The sequence below is a fragment of the Nicotiana attenuata genome, unplaced genomic scaffold (assembly GCF_001879085.1).
Source record: "Nicotiana attenuata strain UT unplaced genomic scaffold, NIATTr2, whole genome shotgun sequence".
NCBI classification, from domain to species: domain Eukaryota; kingdom Viridiplantae; phylum Streptophyta; class Magnoliopsida; order Solanales; family Solanaceae; genus Nicotiana; species Nicotiana attenuata.
Genome location: NW_017671799.1, coordinates 180,144 through 198,949, shown reverse-complemented (window position 1 = coordinate 198,949; position 18,806 = coordinate 180,144). Strand labels below are relative to the sequence as shown.

The window sequence follows — 18,806 nt, the reverse complement described above, 5'->3', positions numbered from 1 at the left end:
TTCAATTTCGTCCATTTTAGTCTTCTTCAAGTTAATTTGGAAGATCAACAATGCCGACTGTCGATAACACTGAACCAGAGAAGTTAGGTCACAATCATCCGCTTTTCCTGAATTCAAATGATAATTCATGAGCTGTATTGATTCGTTGCAATTACGAGGACCGAAAAACTACTCTGTGTGGAGCCGGGCAATGAGGATTGCAATCCTAGGTCGAAACAAGCTAGGGTTCATTAACGGCACATGCAAAAGGGAGAATTACGGTACAAATCTCGTAGATCTCTGGGAACGTTGTAATGCGATTGTATTGTCTTGGTTGATGAACTATGTTTCTCTAGAATTATTGAGTGAGATGGTTTATTCGTCAAATGCTAATGAGGTATGGGACGATTTGAAGGAGCGATTTGATAAGGTGGATTGCTCTAGGATTTTTCAGATCCACAGAGAAATTGCTACTTCTAGGCAGGACACTAGTTGAATTTCGACTTATTTCTCAAAATTGAGAGTGCTTTGGGCAGAATTTGATAGTTTGGCACCAATTGCTGGTCGTGATGCTGCTAACTCTCGTGAATTTGTTCAATTCATGGAGCGTCAAAAGCTTCTACAATTCCTAATGGGACTGAATGAGTCTTATGAACAAGCACGTAGCCAGCTCTTGATGATGATTCCCGTTCCATCTGTGAACAAAGCTTATTCTATGTTAATGAAGCGTGAGAGTCAGAGGACAATGTCCAACACCTTTACCACTGTTGATGGGGGTGAGATGGCAGCGCTGATGACGAATAGGTCTAGGAATCAGCAGAGGCCAAAGAAAAATTACAATCTTCAGTGTGATGTATGCCACATGAAAGGCCACACAAAAGAAACTTGCTACAGGGTAGTAGGATATCCAAAAGATAACAAATTCAGGAAGAAGTACAATTCCCAGACAACAGCTAATTTTGCAGCTGAAGATGTCCCAGCAACACTAGTTTGGTAGCTTTCTTTCCTGATATATGTGTATTTCAAGATCTCTACACTCGGAAGGTGTTGCGGATTGGTAGTGACACAAATGGACTGTACATACTCAAAGATTGCATATGCAGGAGGAAGCTTACTACACCAACTGTACATACCACAACCATGCCTACTTCTATATCAGTTAGTCAAGATACAATAAAACTGGAGACATGGCACCAGAGACTTGGTCACCTACCTATGGAGAAGCTTAAGAGGATTGATAAGTTCAAAAATCTCCACACTAGTAACAGGAGCAGTGATTGTGCAATGTGTCCTGTTTGTCCATTAGCTAGGCAGACTCGATTACCATTTCCAATTAGTACTAGTAGAGCTAAGGCACCATTTGATCTTTTGCATGCTAATGTATGGGGACCATTCAGAGTACCCACTTATGATAGCAAGAGATTTTTTCTTACGGTAGTGGATGATTTCTCTAGAATTAATTGGCTCTTCCTGATGAATGCTAAAGATGAGACTTGTTGGTTAATGAAAAGATTGTTTTCTATGATCAGTACTCAGTTTGATTGTTCTGTTAAGATCCTGAGAACAGATAATGGTTCTGAATTTGTTAATTCAAATATGAAGCAGTTAGTTGAGACATTAGGAATTGTACATCAAACTACATGTGTTTACACTCCGCAGCAAAATGGCATAGTGGAAAGAAGACACAGATACATCCTTGAAACAGCTAGAGCTTTGAGATTTCAATATGCAGCACCCTTAAGATTTTGGGTGAGTGTGTTCTTACAGCAGTACACATAATAAATATATTGCCTTCTACAACCTTGAAAGAAAAGTCCCCCTATGAAGTATTCTTTAACACTACACCATAATTAGATCACCTTAGGGTGTTTAGGTGTTTATGTTATGCTGCAAATATAAGAAAGCAAGACAAGTTTTCTGCAAGAGCATTGCCAGCAGTGTTTATGGGATTACTCACCAACAAAGAAGGGCTATAAACTGTATGACTTGCAATTCAGGCAGTTTCTAATCAGTAGAGATGTGGTGTTTAAGGAGCAGGTGTTTTCTTTTAAACAGATGAAGATGATGCCTAATCCCTTATTTCCAGTCCTTGAGTTAACAGATGAGCATTTAGTCTCACCTGTTTCTGATGTTGTCAGGAGAATCCACCTACTTCTACCAATGACTTTGCACTTGATGATGCTGATTCACTACTAACTCCCGAAGCACTACTTGATAGTCTTGCACCACAGGATGTTGAGCCTCCTTCACATGTAGAGGTTGTTCAACCAATTGCAGTTAGAAAATCCCAAAGAACAACTGGCCCTCCCAGATGGATGTAGGATTATGTGACAAGTTCTTGTGCATATCGTATGTCCAATTATCTGAGCTATGATGGGTTATCCCCTTCATATGTAAAATGTCTTACTGCACAATCAGTCATTTTTGAGCCCAAACATTACTATGAGGCAGCCAAAGATGCAAGATGGGTCACTGCTATGCAGCAGGAAATTCAAGCTTTGGAAGACAACAAGACTTGGGATATAGTTGATTTGCCTAAAGGTAGAACTCCTATAGGATGCAAGTGGGTATACAAAGTCAAATACAAAGCCAATGGGGAGGTGGAAAGGTTCAAGGCTAGGCTTGTAGCCAAAGGCTTTAGCCAAAAGGAAGGTCTAGACTACAAGGAGACTTTTTCTCCTATAGCTAAAATGGTGACTGTCAGAGCAGTCATAGCTGCAGCTGCTTCAGAACATTGGCACATCTATCAGATGGATGTGCACAATGCATTCTTGCAGGGGGATCTCTTTGAAGAAGTATACATGCATCTTCCTCAGGGTTTTGGCACCAAGAGGGAGTCTGGAGCCAAGGTGTGTAAATTGAGAAAGTCACTTTATGGGCTCAAGCAAGCATCTCGACAATGGAACTTGAAACTCACATAAGCTTTCCAAGACCTGGGATTTGTCCAAAGCCACTTTGATTATTCCTTGTTTACACAAAGGAGAGGTGATGCTTTAGTTGTTGTCCTAGTTTATGTAGATGACCTTCTGGTGACAGGTAATAATCAACAACTTATTCAAGTTGCTAGAGATAACCTTCAGAAGAAGTTCAAAATGAAAGACTTAGGGGAGCTCAGATTCTTCTTAGGCATAGAATTTGCCAGAAGTAAGGCCGGAATCCTCATGAATCAACGCAAATATGCCCTTGATTTGATATCTAATTCAGGGCTAGGGAGAGCAAAGCCGATGTCTACACCTTTGGAAGTTAATCAGAAGCTCACATCAGTAGAATTTGATGAAGCTACGCAGACCAAGGATGATGAGGATACTATTCTGGCTGATGTTGAACCCTATCAAAGGCTTGTAGGAAGGTTGCTCTACCTTACCATGACCAGACCTGATATATCTTATGTGGTTCAGGTCTTGAGCCAATTCATGTACAAACCTAAGAGGTCACACATGAATGCAACCTTAAGAGTCATCCGATATGTGAAGAATGCTCCAGGTTTGGGATTACTGATGTCTTCTGCAAACTCTCATTCCTTGGTTGCTTATTGTGACTCCGACTGGGCAGCCTGTCCACAGTCCAGAAAATCAGTCACAGGGTACATTGTGAAGTACGGGGAATCACTTATTTCTTGGAAATCCAAGAAACAAAGCACAGTGTCAAGAAGTTCAGCAGAGGCAGAGTTTAAAAGCATGGCTTCAACAGTAGCTGAATTGGCTTGTGGGTCTGTTTAAGGAGTTAGGCATCACTGTGAAATTGCCCATAGACCTCTTTTGCGACAGTAAAGCAGCCATACAGATAGCTGCCAATCCAATATTTCACGAGAGGACCAAACATTGACATCGATTATCATTTTGTACGAGAGAAATTGCAGCAAGGTCTCATCCAAACTCATCATGTTAATACTAAGGATCAACTTGCAGATTTACTTACCAAGGCCTTGGGAAAGCACCACACTATCATCTATTGAGCAAGCTGGGAGTAGAAAATTTGTTCCTACCCTCCAGCTTGAGGGGGAGTATCACTACAAGAAAAATGGCCTTCAACGAAGGGAAATCCGGTCGTTAAAGATCCAAATCCCGTCGTTATAAGTCAATAACAACCAAAAAACAAAAAATATCCGGTCGTTAAAAGCTCCGACGTTAAAAGTTAGCGACCGGATCTCAATCCGGTCGTTAAATATCCTTTAACGACAACAAATCTTCCAGTCGTTATTTCCTTTAGCGACCGAATTTTCCTTCGTAAATTGCCAAAGTTCCCTTCGTTAATGCCAATTTAACCATTAGAAAATCTTGTCATTAAGAGTTACAAAGACCACAATTCCCTTCACTAATATGAATTTTAATAAAAATCAATGCATATAGTTATGTTTTTTCCCTGTAGTTTTATCAGTAGTAATCATTATTTGATATACATTCTCACACATACATACTAAGCACCTACATCTCAAAATATACAAAATAATTAAAATTTATTAATGTTTCATTGTTAATTACAAAGAACTAAAGGATCACCCTGTCAGAATATATACCTAAACAAATAGCATGACACTACTTTTATCAACTCTACAAACAGAGATAATAGAACTATAGTAGAATGTACAAATGCCAACATCTTTAAAACACCACTAACAAAACAAAAATACTGTTGTGCTTCAATTTGCTCCGCACTTTCTTCAAGAACAGGTTCGTCGGACTTCAAATTCTTGATCTGTTAAAGAATAAATTCATGTAAGTTTAGTGAAAAACTCCTACTAGCTACTTTATTTAGAAGATAAATAAAAATTTTAATCACTAAATTAACTAAACAATAGGAGTAAATATTGTTTGATTGACTTGATGCAGCTAATGAATAGTTTCAAAAGGTTATCTTTTATGTTTAAGTAGGATGAAATTTGGACCTCAAGCTAGCGAAGTCCTAAGATTTCAAGGCAGAGAAGGGTTGGTAACATGACTATTTTTTAAATTAACAAAAAAGTGTAACGAATGGAAGTATAAAAGCCCCTAATAAATATAATGAATCATAAATAAACAGAATATTAAACTTAACCTAAAATACTATTAACAAGCAATCACAAGTGATAAAAGAGTAGGAAAAATCCAGACCTGTGAACTTGTTAATGCTTCAAGTCCAAATCAAGTCTTCCTCCAATCAAAACCATTCTCCTTAAGTAAAACTTCCCAAGGCTTTGAATCAAAAAGTGATTGACTTCTCTGAGCTCCAGGTGCATACACACATGTGAGATACTCATATTTAAATATTAAATATTAAAGATTGAATTTAGGTTAGAAGTATTACATGATTCATCTTGTATTTGGTTTTTGAAGAAATACCTTTCCATGGATTCATCCCATTGGGATATGCTTGTTATAACAATAACATTGTGCCATAGTGCTTGAGTTGATATAATGAGCTGGCTCTCAAAACCTGTGATACTATGCTCTTTTATCACAACAAAAGTCAATGGAAAAAATAATTAACCGCACAACTTAAACCCAAAAGATAAGTAAGAAACAATCGTCTTTCTTCTTAAAATAAATTTAAGTTTGAAGCATTTCTTTCTACTTTCATCCCCTGTTGTATGACTTCGTTGAATTCTCTGTATTAAATCACTAACATAAACAACGCTTCCGTTTTTCCAGTTTAATAAGATTCACAATTTATTTCAACACTAACTAGAAAAAACATGAAAAGGATAAAACAAACTACCTAAATTACATACATATTTAAGAATATGACTTTTATTAATACGTAGAAAATATCGTTACTAGGTACAGACCATCAGCTTCTTTGTATTCCTTCAGTCAGAGAAGTTAAACTCTTTGGCCTTCCAAGTTTCAACACTTCAATATAGCAGAACAAGCTCCAAAAAATATAGATTACAAACTAGACTAGTCAAAGTCCCAAATGATACTTTTATAAAATAATTAGAAAGAGCTAATGATATTGTAGACAACTAACAATTCATTGCCTATCTGTCAATAAATGAACTTCTTTAATAGGAAACAATTGGCAATTTGAAACCAACTTAAGAAATCTAATTCGGTCAAAGTTGATCACCACCGCTCAAAAAGAAAAAGTTAATCACCAAACCAAATTAATTCGATAAGTTAAAGGCACAACATCTTCTATATCACAGATATCTAAACAGAAAAAATTAACAAAATATGCATATCCAAAGACAGATAACCTTGGTCAGATCAGGCTACAAAGAAGGGGCACAAAAGAAGGTATTTACAGGAGAAACATGCCAAGAAACTTCCGACTCATTCATGACAGAAAACGCCATTGTTACCATCCCTCATCATGTGATTAAAACTCTATGGGTGATATTAGCATTATGTGCTCATTCCCAGAAAGGGATGTCACTGGTGAAAATAAGGAACAAAGAATACTCGAGAAGCATACTGCCCAGAATTCTGAGTGACATAAACATGGAAGTTACACTTTTTTGGCATTCAAAAACGGGAGCTACATCCAATGAATGGTGCCTCACAAAGGCTTCATCATTTTGCTGCTGGAAAACACACGATTTCCACACCAAACAATGCATCCACAACTACTCACAGTCTCACACATTTGCTGGACACTAGAAAAAAGGAGGAATGCAGGCACGCAGGAGTTGCAAGTAGGGAACAGTGATGTAATGTGGAGGACAAATCCTATGCGTACAAGGAGGGCCACACCAAAACATGTGTGTGACTACAAGGTACCAGAACTGGTATTTGATTTTAACTATATGCGGCGAGGTTTCTTGATATCACTACTAGTTACAAGAGCAAAAATGGGATTACATCAAGCGACGAGGAATGCTCATTCCCTACTGGGCAGTGTGGATATTTGATGCTTTTTCTGCATTCATAGGGCTAGTTTCTACTCACGACTTACGTAGATTGCTTTGTCATCTCTCAACTAGTTCAAAATATACTACCATAGTGGAGTATATTTTACTCAATTATGATATTAAGGGCTATGTATTCAACATAGATTATGTCTCTACATCTTTTAACACACTACATTACTTTGGTTTGTTTTCTGATTTTGATTTAGATATATATAAAAACTAGGCCTAGGCATTTGCCTAATGTATTGCTAAGAAAAGGACAGATAACCAAAAACTCATATAGATAATCAGTATGACTAAAATCACCAGTGACACAAAAGAAATATAAAAATAAAATGGATGAAGCTATAATATAATAACCTTTCCGCTGATGATAAGACAATAAAATGACTGATAATTAAAACTAACTTGGTATCAAAGATAAAAAAAGATCATCGATGATAAGCCAGCAATCTTTGGCCTTGTTGTGCTTGTGAACATCCTCAAACACCTGAATTTAACCAATCTGACATCATATTTTCCTACTACTGCACAAAAAACCACTCCAGTAATGCTACACAGAAGTAGAAACCATTAAAATAAAATCAGATAAGGTTCTGCAAAAACCTTACTACTCTGCAGGCTGATGTAAGGATCAATGTGTCTTCAATGTTGATGCTTAGTAACATCCTTTCTCAACAAATCAAAATTATCTATATCTCTTCTATCACAAATCCTAAATTGGACAAAACACCAATTTATAATAGCGAAAACCTCTGGAATCAACAAAACTGAAACCAAGTAAAATTGACTTTCAATTAAGCACAACACACACACACACACAACACACACAGAGAGAGAGAGAGAGAAAGAGAGAGAGAGAGAGACAGACCGAGCAGTAATTGAAGAGGGAGAGCAACAAGGCGATGGTAGCGGAGAGTCCGGTGTCGTGCTCATTTTGCACTTTGGGGCTTAGGGTTCTTAGAATAGGGCAAAGAAAACGAACTGAGATCTTAGCGGTGATTGTTGGCGCTTTTTTGTTTCGGAAAATTCTGCCAAATTTGTAGTAGCATTAACGACCGGATATCTTAATTTTAATGGACCGGATATTTTCCTTTTGTTATTGTCGAATTTAGAATCGTCTTTAACCACCGAAACTAGTTTTGGTCATTATAAATATACCTGTAACGATCGGATTCATATCCCTATGTTAAGAAGTGGTCGATAAAAGATAAATTTTTTGTAGTGTATTGAGCCAAGCAATGTCACTTTGTTAGTTGTTGTAATAGTTAGTTGTAATGACAGTTAGTTAGTTGTACTGATTGTAACTGAAGTTTACTATGATTAGTAGTAGAGTTAGTTAACCATAGTTAGTCTTGGTTTTCATTCATATACATATACATGTACAGATACACGTGATACATAAGAAGAAATAGAATCTTTTGGATTATTCTCTCTCCATCTTCTTCCTCTGTTTTACCTACTTACTCAAACTCATCATATCAGCTTCAATCAGCTAAAAATCCATGGCTGAGCTTCATGGATAGCTGATTTTGACATTTCCAAATGTGTAAATTTTATTTCAAAAACTGAAAAATTCTTTTTCCAAATGCATGGTCAAAATTAAGAAGTTTAAATCTCGAAAATCGAAAAGTGTCACATAAATTGGGACAGAAAGAATAATTTAATTTTTGGCGAAACGATTTTTGAATAGTTTAACTTAAAAAGAAAAAAAGAATAAATGACCATTGCTGCTATTTGAATGAAAAAAATTATTCACACCTAGTATTTCCATCTATAACAAATATACACGACATTTTGTAATCATTTTATCACACAAATATTTTTTTAATTAATAAGTATTATGTATTGTTGCCTCGATTCACCACTTGATTATGATAAACTGGCATAATTTGTTGCAAACATATAGAGGATATGTAATATTTTTCCAACATGTGATCACCTTTCGTTTCACCACTTATGGTAATTTTATTCACATGTGCACGTAATAGAAAAGTTCCACTAAATACAAATTAATGACGACTAATTATTCAACAAAAAAATACAATTCAATGTTATACAGATAACAAATATTGAAACTCAAAATCATAAGGTATCTTCTCAACAATGGTGGACATTTTGCCTCCATTAACACCTCTGAAACAATCAACAATGGATTTCCTCAATGAACCTGATGTAGGTAATTGTTGGCAAATCCACTCTACTAATGAGTCCAAATTTTGAGCAAAGTCATTCATATTTCTTAGCAGAAGCTCTGGTATAGCTATTTTCTTTGTGCTTGTTACAATTAGTGAAGCTTGTAAATATTCTAACTTTGATTTTTCTAACTCAGCTGTAACTCCATCACTTGTATATATCTTCACCTGCACATTCATTTTCATTAGAGCTTAAATTCAGTGTAAATTGTCACTTAAAAGATAAGTACAAGTTACTGTTCGCGTATAGTAGTAACATGAAATTAAATAGCACAAATAACCTGCTATAACATGTAAAAATATATTCTCCCACTATAATTAACAAGTTAACATTCAAATAAGAAAAGGGGAAATATATTACAATTGATTTTTGTAACTTATATTGTCGTACTAGACCCAAATTATTGTCCACTTAATAAGACACTAATCAGACCAACTTTCAGAGTATGATGGGGTGAAGATAAATTTGTTCTTGAAATAATGAATATCTAAAAACTATAATGAATTGGAAGACTCTGAGGGGCCGTTTGGTAGGATGTATCAGAGAAAATAATATATGTATTAGCTTTGGTATTATTAATCTCTTGTTTGGTAGTGTTTTTAAACCTTGTATTAGTTATATATGTCTTATTCAGTACTATTCTTATACATAGTAAACCATGACATTAGCAATACCATAGTTTTTAATGCATGAATAAGCATGTATAAAGAAAAAACTGCCCAACATAAGAAATAATACACCAAACCAACAATCCCAACATAACTAATCCCAACGTTACTAATCTCAGCATCACTAACATACAGTATTTAATATTATTCTTATATAGAAAAATATTTCGAAAAGTGCAATTTAATACTATAATTTTGGACAAAAAAGCAACAGTACTACGTAATGGTAGTAAATTGACTTACTGCTGGAGAAGAACGTGTGCCACAACATAAAGCAAACATTATATTTGGATCGAATGATTCAAGTCCATGTAGTCCACGAACTATAGTTTCTTTATCCTCTTTTTCACCTTTTCGATTGACCTATTTAAATGTCATACCCATGTAAGAAATAATATACAAATAAACTACGTCTCAGTCTCAAAACAAGTTGGTAAAAGTGAAAGGTAATTTACCTCTTTATTTACTGGTTTTCTCAAGATAAAATGCTCGATTGCATGTGCATTTATCGTATTGCCACCAATATTTAGAGTTGCCTGAAAAATAGATCAATCCTTGCGCAAATTGCTACGTAATATATAGGTAATTAATCAAGAAAATTTAATTCCAGAACAGAATTATGAAAATACGAAAGTAATCACCTTGTTCATAAGTGACAGAAATTTTTCAGGATTAGAACTGGAAGGAACTCCATGTTGAAGAAATCCCTGGAATAAGAATTCAAAAAGATATATGTACTTTAATTTATAACTGGATTAAACTAGACATATTAATATTTAATTAGAAAGGAACGAAAAAAAGAAAAGCTTAATCTAGTGTACATGCATGATACAAGCGTTGTACATGTTGATCCAAAATGCTAGCTTCTGTTGGTAAGTCAGCAGTCTTAAATCTACATTTTGTAGACTGTTCATCATAAGCCTGAAATTATAAAATAAATACAAGAAAAAATATTTAGAAGAGAAACCAATGTTGCAAACAGAAAAATAAAAGAATTTAACTTATATGCGGTGAGAATGTAAAGAAACTTTTAGGCTATAAGTATAATTTAACTTGTTATACAACATCGCTATATATAACAGTCATTCACTATATAAAAGCCAAGTTTTTTATAGAATCAATTTCCGTGCTATGTTATAATATATGTTCTCTATAACAACATTTCGCTATAATGTCCAAAAAATTCAGAAAAAGTAAGGTTGTTATAGAGAAGTTTGACTGTAATTGCAGGTAACATACTTTATTTTTCATGTAATTAATATTCCACTTATTATGACAGTTGCTTATAATTATCTTTTAGACGACATGATAGTGTTAAAGTTCTTTTACATTATTAGCGCACAAAAGTTAAACTTAATTATAAGTAATTAACTTGCATATAGGAAAAATATATAAAATAAAATTTCTAAAGGTTTAGACATACTTGAGCTTTTGAAATAGAGGGATGGAATTAGAAGTCGAGATGCATTTTGCCTCCATAGAACTTTTTGCAAATCTAACCAAATTCTTGTAAGGGCCAATATCTCTTGGAATTGATTCTTCTGAATCAAAAATACCATAAGGATCTTGTTGTCTTGAATCTTTCTGTATCAATAGGCTTGTTTTCGAGTTCAAATTTGGTTCAGCTCTGAAACTTAAAGAGAAATTGCTTGACCTAGCAATAGGACCTGATTTTTCTAACTCCATTGCTCTTGATGTTCTAAGCAACCTTATAAATATAAATATCAAACATTTCATAATGTTTTCAGATAATTTATTTGGTGGCCAACGATGAATTGTGTCTTCTTCTGTGTGAAGTGGACTTGGCATTACTTTTGGTTGAAGTTCGTGTGTTGGAGTTGACATAAATTTTGGGATCTCTGCGTTACGTTCTCTCTGAAAGATTAAAAAAATAGACCGAATCAAGAAAATTATACAAAATTTGGAGTTAATTTCATGATTAAAGGACTATTGCAGCAAAGTAAACTAAATTTTTAACAAAAAATATTCATCAACTAATCTAATATTTCGCGTAAAATAAAAATAGTTGAAAAGCGCTAGAAAATCACAATTAAGTTGCCATATAAAATAATTATCGAATAAACACTGTCAAATCGATCATCAGAAAGAAATATTGAAACCGTTCTTTCTAGTAGTATATTTATCGATGCTATTTTTTTTTTTTTTTTTTGCGGCTCTTGTTGTTGCCGGAACTATGTGTTAAGGTTCAACAACTACCACAATTGAATTATTTGGCTCACTCGTTATCAATGGGATATGGGATACTTCCAGCAAGAAATATATTGAAGAGTTAGTGTTAGGCTAGTAGAAAATCAAAGTTTATCATAAGTCTAGTCTAAAATTCCTAAAAACTAAACTCTTTATGAATACATGGGCAATAATAGGGCAATAAAATAAAATTACCAAATATACATCTAAAAACAATATTAAAATTATCTGATATTGTTCCTAATTTTAATTGATTTTGATGATGTGGCAGTGCTTATTTTACATTTTGCATTTTATAGGAAATTTAGGGATAGTAGGTACTTTTTGTCTAAAAAGTTTAACTTTATGACTTTACTGCGATTAATTCGATTGAAATTAACCCATAAAAAAATCTTGAAAATACTATTAATAAGAATCAGAATATTAATAAATAAATAAAGAACTTACTCTTGGAGTTGGATTTCTTGGTTCTCTTAAAGGAGAAGGGGTTTTAATCATCCCACTTTTCCTTGAAATTCTCTCCCCAAATGTTCTAACTTCTTGATGTAGTTGATTTTCCTCCTGATCATTAATATTGACTTTTGACTTCATAATTAATTTCTCATTGATTCTGAAATCATTAAGACCATAATCACCTTTTATAGCTTTGCTAATGAAATGCAATGCCTTAGTCTCAAATGGCAACTTTTGATCATTTAGCCCTTTGAATTTGTTTGGATTTGGTGGAAGTGATGAAGTTATATTATGAGGAGTGTTGATAATTCCTTGTTGTTGCGATTGTTTCAGCTTTGGTACAAATTGTTTGGACTTGGTTTTTTCAGTAATGTTGATTTCCTTCTCTTTATTCACATTACATTGTAGCTGGCTGATTTGGCTTTCCAACTTAACTATTTCATTTTCAACCATGGCTAGTTCTGCAAATAGCTCCTTCATCTACAAAATTTGCAATTTAGTCAGTACCAATTAGTACAGAGTTATGTACTAACGGTTTAAATACATTATCACGTCACTTATAAGATAATAATTACAAGTAAAACTCTATGATATATTAATAGACTTGATATAACATGTTAAACTATATTGATAGTGAATTTTTTTTACACGATCAGTATACATATATAACTTAAATCTATTACTCCCTCAGTTTCAATTTAGATGATATTACCGGCTTGTTATCGATCCAATTTCTTACCAAATCCTATTAAAAATAAAAATAAAAAGTTTGTAACTTTAGTAGGTACATAAGGATGGTTGGTTGAATCAAGCTTAGGTTGAAAGTAAACGTCAGATCCTTTGATGACAAAAGGTAGTTTCTTCATATTCAAATAAATTCTTCAAAAAAAATTTGCATTCTTTAAGTGTAAATTTAGAGGCTATGATTTGCAGTTTAGTGAGATTTATTCTCAAAAAAAATACATAATTCCACGTGTAACTAAATTATTGAAGAAAATCTCACTTTTCTATACTTTTCTTCTAAGCTTGTGTTAATCATGAAATCTTAGGGAGAGGAGAAGATCATTCTATCAAAGTTAGATATACACACAAAAGTTGAAGGCATAAATACTAATTTCAATAAAAATTTACACCAAGAAATTTAATTAAATTACCTTAGGAGGAAGGTAATTTGGACTGCTGAAAGATGAACCGTCCTTTCGCTGATGAACCTTCTCCAGAAATTCATGCACTTTTTGTTCATGATTCAACATTTTCCTAAGCTCAGCAACCTAATTAAATGAGAGTAAAAAACCAAAATAAATAAGTGGTTCTTATATTTCTGGAAATGTATCAAAGATTTGTAGGTCACCTATATATAAGTAAAGTTCTCCCAAAGCCGGAGACAAAAATTACGATTTTTTTCGGAATCCGTAAGAAAGGATAGGACACAGAATAATAAAAGAACAGCCCGTACATTAAGCTCTCGCTATGCGCGGGGTTCGGGAAAGGGCTAGACCACAAGGGTCTATCATACGCAATCTTACCATGCATTTTTGCAAGAGGTTGTTTCCACGCCTCGAACGCATGACCTTCCGGTCACATGACAACAACTTTACTAGTTACGTCAAGGCTCCCGGACACACAATAATAAGGGATATAAATCCTTGAAATCTCCATGAATTAGACTTAATGCACATAAGATAGTTTCCAATTGTCTGATATTTAAAATCTTTATGGTATAATGGTAGATAATCTCTTTTTATTGCTTTACTTATATAGACTTTGTAATCCTAAGAAAATAAAGAGCATATCTTTGGATTCCAACAAATTTAGCAACATTCATTCGTATGACTAACCTACTAAAAGAGCATATAGGCCAAAGGTACATGACCATCACCTATATATGCCAAGTACTTGTAAATAATTGGTCATATTTTAAATACGTATCATGCAAAAGAAATCAAAGAAGAAAAGTACACAGAATCACACCCATACCTCTTTTTCAAGTTCCTCTTTCTTTTGTTGTCCACCAGTTTTGTTCTTTCTCTGAAACATAAACCAACAACATCTCAACACAAAAACAAAAACAAAAAAACAATGGAGGATCTAGAGTGGGGTCTAATTCGACCCTTTATGTGTGTGTGAGAAAAGAATAATAAAAAATACGTAAACATAAAGAACATATCCCGCTGACTCTAAATTCTGAATTTGCCGCTGAGAAAAAGTGTGCACCATAGAAGTCCAAGAACGAAACAAAATGACAAAACCCTAATAGAATTTTGAAATCCCATGTAAGATACTAAAAAATATAAGGCAAACTCACAATAATCTGGGCTGGAAAATGAACTGCCAAATCTTGTTGGTTTGCCATGAGCTAGAAAAAATTCAAAGACTTTATTGTTCCAAGGGAATTGTACTCATGAGGTATTGATTAGTAAACTGTTGTGTTACTATTATTATTGATGAGATGAATATTGAGTATAACTTTAACTTGGGCTAGAAGCAAGGAATGGTATGGTAGGGTTTTTGTGGTGGTTGTGATTGTTGAAGTTGTTGACATATCTAAGTTTTAATATATACTGAGAAATGAAGTATGTGTAAAAACTTTGATGAGAAGATGATGAAAGGGAGCTATCAATATGATATAGTATTATAGTTATAGAAATAGGAGTGAGAGATCATACAAAGAGAGAAGAGCGTTTTCAAATTTTATTTCTTAAAAAAACTTTGGCGTAGCTTGCAATTGCAGAATTTATAGGCCTTAAAGATTACGGTATTTGTTCTTTTTTTGGTATAACAGTTTGGTTTTTGTTTGTTGCCTTAGTAGAAAAAAGATTGCGTATTTTGCAGTATTAAGACGTGTAAATTAAGGAGTAAGTAATAATCATCACATTGAACAAAAAAAGAAGAGATGCGATCAAAAGTAAAAAATGAAAAGTAGTTATGAGTATTGAAAGGTTGCCTAACTTTTGGTTCATTAAAAAAAAATTAAAGGGAAATTACCAGCTATGTCCATTTATAAGTAGCTCATTACAAAAATGGCCAATTGATAAAATATTACTAATATTAGTCAATTAGCTATTTGTAGCAAAAAATATCAAATTTGTGCTTTGTTTTGAGTGGGTGTTATTAGAATAGATTGGGCACAACTTAAGGAGCTTGAATCTCAGTTTTGGGATGATTTGGTGAAGTTTTGAGGTGGTTTGAATTGAAAATTCGAAGTAAAAGCTGAACATGAAAAAAAATGATATGTGTATCACACTGTGTGTCATTTGTGTATCACATATGTATCATATTTGTATCAATTGTGTATCACATGTATATCTATGTATACATGTCTGTGTGATACATGCGTGATACATGTTTGATACATGTGTCGCAGAAGACTTTTTTGAACTCGATTTAATTACGAATTTTGATACAAAACCAGTCCAAATCACCTCCAATCTTCCTCAAATTTTGTATATTGACTTATCTATATATTTTCAATGAATTTCAACTATACCCATTGAAAAAGTTCCTTTTTTGTTTAGATTTTTGGAATATTGTATAGATTTTTGTATTTCATCACCTTATTTGCTACCCCGTCCATGAAATTTCCTTTCCGTCTTGTATCTAATGTTGCTAATCACGCATAAAAATATGGAAGGTGATTTTGCATGTGATTCTTTGAGAGAAAGAACCCTATTATTTGGTTTTTCAATTTTTGTTGGCTAGTTTTGGTAAATCTATGACTAATGGCTAGAGGTTGGTAAGTTGAGATTTATTTGGGACATTTGTGTAAGTTTCCCAAAATTAAACAGGAAAAACAAAATTCAGATGAGGATATAGGTTTCTTGGGCTCGATCAATATCGTTAGAGATATCTATAGATCATTGCAGATATATGTCATTTTTCTAGTTGCCGAATTCGGCTGTTCTCCATTTTTCATTCTCTCCATTTTTTCAAGTTTCTATATAAATAGAAGACACATAGTATTTAAAACTAATGGCTGCGATTTTGTTAATTCAAAACAAGATTCTAATCAAGGTTAAGATTCCATATATTTTTTTTCCAAAAACTCGGGTAATCCCACAAACGTGTCTACACATTGTCTCATCCATAAAAGCTTCTCTCTTTCTTACACGTGTTTTTTTGTGTCTTTGTGCGCTCGTCGTTCTCTATTTTCCTAGTTTATTCATGCTCTCATCAACTATCATTTCTTCCTCTTTGAGTCAATCTTTTGATGATAATTTCTTTTTTGACACTTTTCACTTAAACTTAGATATTGTGAGCTATTAGTCAGTTTTGTTAGTGATGAGTTAGTTAGTCGGTTATAGTTGTGGGATCTAGTAGTTAAGTAATTAGTTAAGTTAGTACAGAATTGAGTTAGTGTGTAATTGTATGTAAAGTTGTATTCATCCATTACAAAATACATATTTTATTTTTCTCTGCGATTCCTCTTTTCTCTCTTAAGCTCACCCCTTCTACTCTCAAACCTAATTGCTTGGATGATTCTGGAAATTGAGCTCAGATTCACCAAGCTCACATGGTATCAGAGCAGTGAAGAGTTGTAATTCCGCAATTTTCTTATTCAATTTGGCTAAAATTTCATCGTCGTCTTCCTCGCGAAGCTGTGACTGACGATCGTCAATGGCGACCGAAAAAATCGATCACACGCATCCTTTGTTTGTTCATCCCTCAGACACTCCTAGTTCTATTCTGATTCCTGTAAAGCTCACAGGTTCGGAAAATTACGGACTATGGCGTCGTTCAATGCGAATTGCTTTGCAAGCTAAGAGGAAGCTAAGGTTTATGCTTGGGACATGCAAAAAGGATTTGCTCAAATTTGAATTGCATGAGGACTAGGAAACGTGTAATGCAATCGTGCTTCCCTGGATCATGTACACTGTGTCTCCGGATTTACTTAGCGGCATTGTCTACGCATCTAATGCACATTTGGTATGGGAGGATTTGAGAGAGAGATTCGGCAAAGTGAATCGTGTGAGGATATTTCAGTTGCATAGGGAAATTGCTACTATTTCGCAGGGAACAGATTCAGCCTCTGCATATTTCACTAGGTTAAAGGAATTGTGGGCTGAGTATGATGCAATGGTACATATTCCTAATTCGAATGAGTATGTTGAACACCTTCCGCAGCAAAGGCTTATGCAGTTTTTAAGTGGTCTGAATGAGACATATGATCAAGCAAGACGTCAGATCCTAATGAAGACTGTGGAGCCAACAATGAACGAAGCTCACCCATTGATTATAGAGGATGAGAGTTAGAATTCTAGTGCACATCCAGTCTTTCCAAACAGAGGAGATTCGGTTGCTATGCAAACAGGTAGAGGGCAAATGACTGTGCAGTATAACAAGGGACAGTACAAAGGAAAGAAGCCATTTGTGAAATGTGATTACTGCAACAAACCTGGGCACTCTAAGGAAAATTGCTACAAACTAGATGGCTATCCAACTGATTTCAAAAACAAGAAACCATATGCAGCTAACATGACAATTGGTGTCTTAGATAATGACAAATCAGCACATCGGGATGAGGGAAGAAGTAGTTATGATGGATTAAAGGTAGGACCATACTTCACTGAGGATCAATATAGACAGATAGGGTGTTCATAAAAACCTGAAAAATCGAACCAAACCAGACCAACCAAAAAAACCGATACTTTTTGGTTTGGTTTGGTTTTGGTTTTGAATTTAAAAACCGATCAAATTTGGTTTGTTTTTGGTTTTAATAAGAAAATAACCGAAAAAACCCGAACCAAACCGACTATAGGAGTAGCTATTTCAAATTTATTATTACACCTCTATATATGTATATTTTTACACAAAGTTTAAAAATTTAATGGTAAATGTTAATAGTTTGCACTTTTAGTATAGTTCTTTACCTTTACATTCTAGTTCGATTGGTAGTTTTCTTTTGTTAAATGTATAGTGTATGTCTTATATTTAAGAAAAAACCGATAAATAACCGAAAATCCGACAAAACCCGACATAAACCGAATCGAGAAAAAACCGACTTAATTGGTTTGGTTTGGTTCTAATATTTGAAAAATCGACTTACTTGGTTTGGTTTCTTTTAAGAGAAAAACCGATCCAAACCGAACTATGAACACCCCTATAGCATGCTAAACAAGGAGACTCCAGAATATCAGGTTAACATGGCAGGTATTGCAACCTCCTTAATGGCAAGCTTTACTTGTAAAGAATGATAATTGATTCTGGATCTACGCATCACATAGCTGGTGAGCTAGATGTGTTAAATACTAAGGGTGTGTTTGGTATGAAGGAAAACATTTTCCGGAAAATATTTTCCAATTTTTCCATGTTTAGTTGGCTTAAATGTTTTGGAAAATATTTTCCTCACCAACTCATTTTCCTCCAATTGGAGGAAAATGTTTTCCCTATCAAGAGGAGGGAAAACATTTTCCAAAACTCCTTCTCAACCTTCCCTACCCTATTCCTTACCTTCACCAATCCACCCCACCCCCACC

General features: G+C 34.2%; 2 protein-coding genes and 1 long non-coding RNA gene across 8 annotated transcripts; 1 reads left to right on the top strand and 2 right to left on the bottom strand.

Annotated features, from left to right (window-relative positions):
• The first annotated feature begins 190 nt into the window (after nt 1-190).
• LOC109210292 lies at nt 191-2,300 on the top strand. The gene is made up of 4 exons (XM_019373694.1): nt 191-470; nt 516-972; nt 1,083-1,728; nt 2,118-2,300. The coding sequence occupies exons 1-4, from the start codon at nt 191-193 to the stop codon at nt 2,298-2,300; spliced, it is 1,566 nt and encodes a 521-aa protein (XP_019229239.1).
• A 2,126-nt stretch (nt 2,301-4,426) lies between these two features.
• Nucleotides 4,427-7,929, bottom strand: LOC109210299. Of its 6 annotated transcripts, none has more exons than XR_002065524.1 (5): nt 7,680-7,928; nt 7,415-7,523; nt 5,298-7,335; nt 5,070-5,177; nt 4,427-4,674 (listed from the first exon to the last, which is right to left on the bottom strand). It is a non-coding gene; the product is annotated as an uncharacterized LOC109210299 (long non-coding RNA). The 6 variants fall into 6 exon arrangements; XR_002065523.1 differs by having other exon boundaries at nt 5,298-7,332; XR_002065525.1 differs by having other exon boundaries at nt 5,298-7,298.
• An 864-nt stretch (nt 7,930-8,793) lies between these two features.
• Nucleotides 8,794-15,016, bottom strand: LOC109210298. The gene is made up of 10 exons (XM_019373701.1): nt 14,639-15,016; nt 14,311-14,361; nt 13,488-13,604; nt 12,328-12,813; nt 11,096-11,547; nt 10,494-10,593; nt 10,314-10,379; nt 10,128-10,208; nt 9,916-10,035; nt 8,794-9,171 (listed from the first exon to the last, which is right to left on the bottom strand). Exons 1-10 carry the CDS (start codon nt 14,684-14,686, stop codon nt 8,863-8,865), a joined length of 1,830 nt encoding a protein of 609 aa, XP_019229246.1. The 5' UTR covers nt 14,687-15,016; the 3' UTR covers nt 8,794-8,862.
• Nucleotides 15,017-18,806: the final 3,790 nt, after the last annotated feature.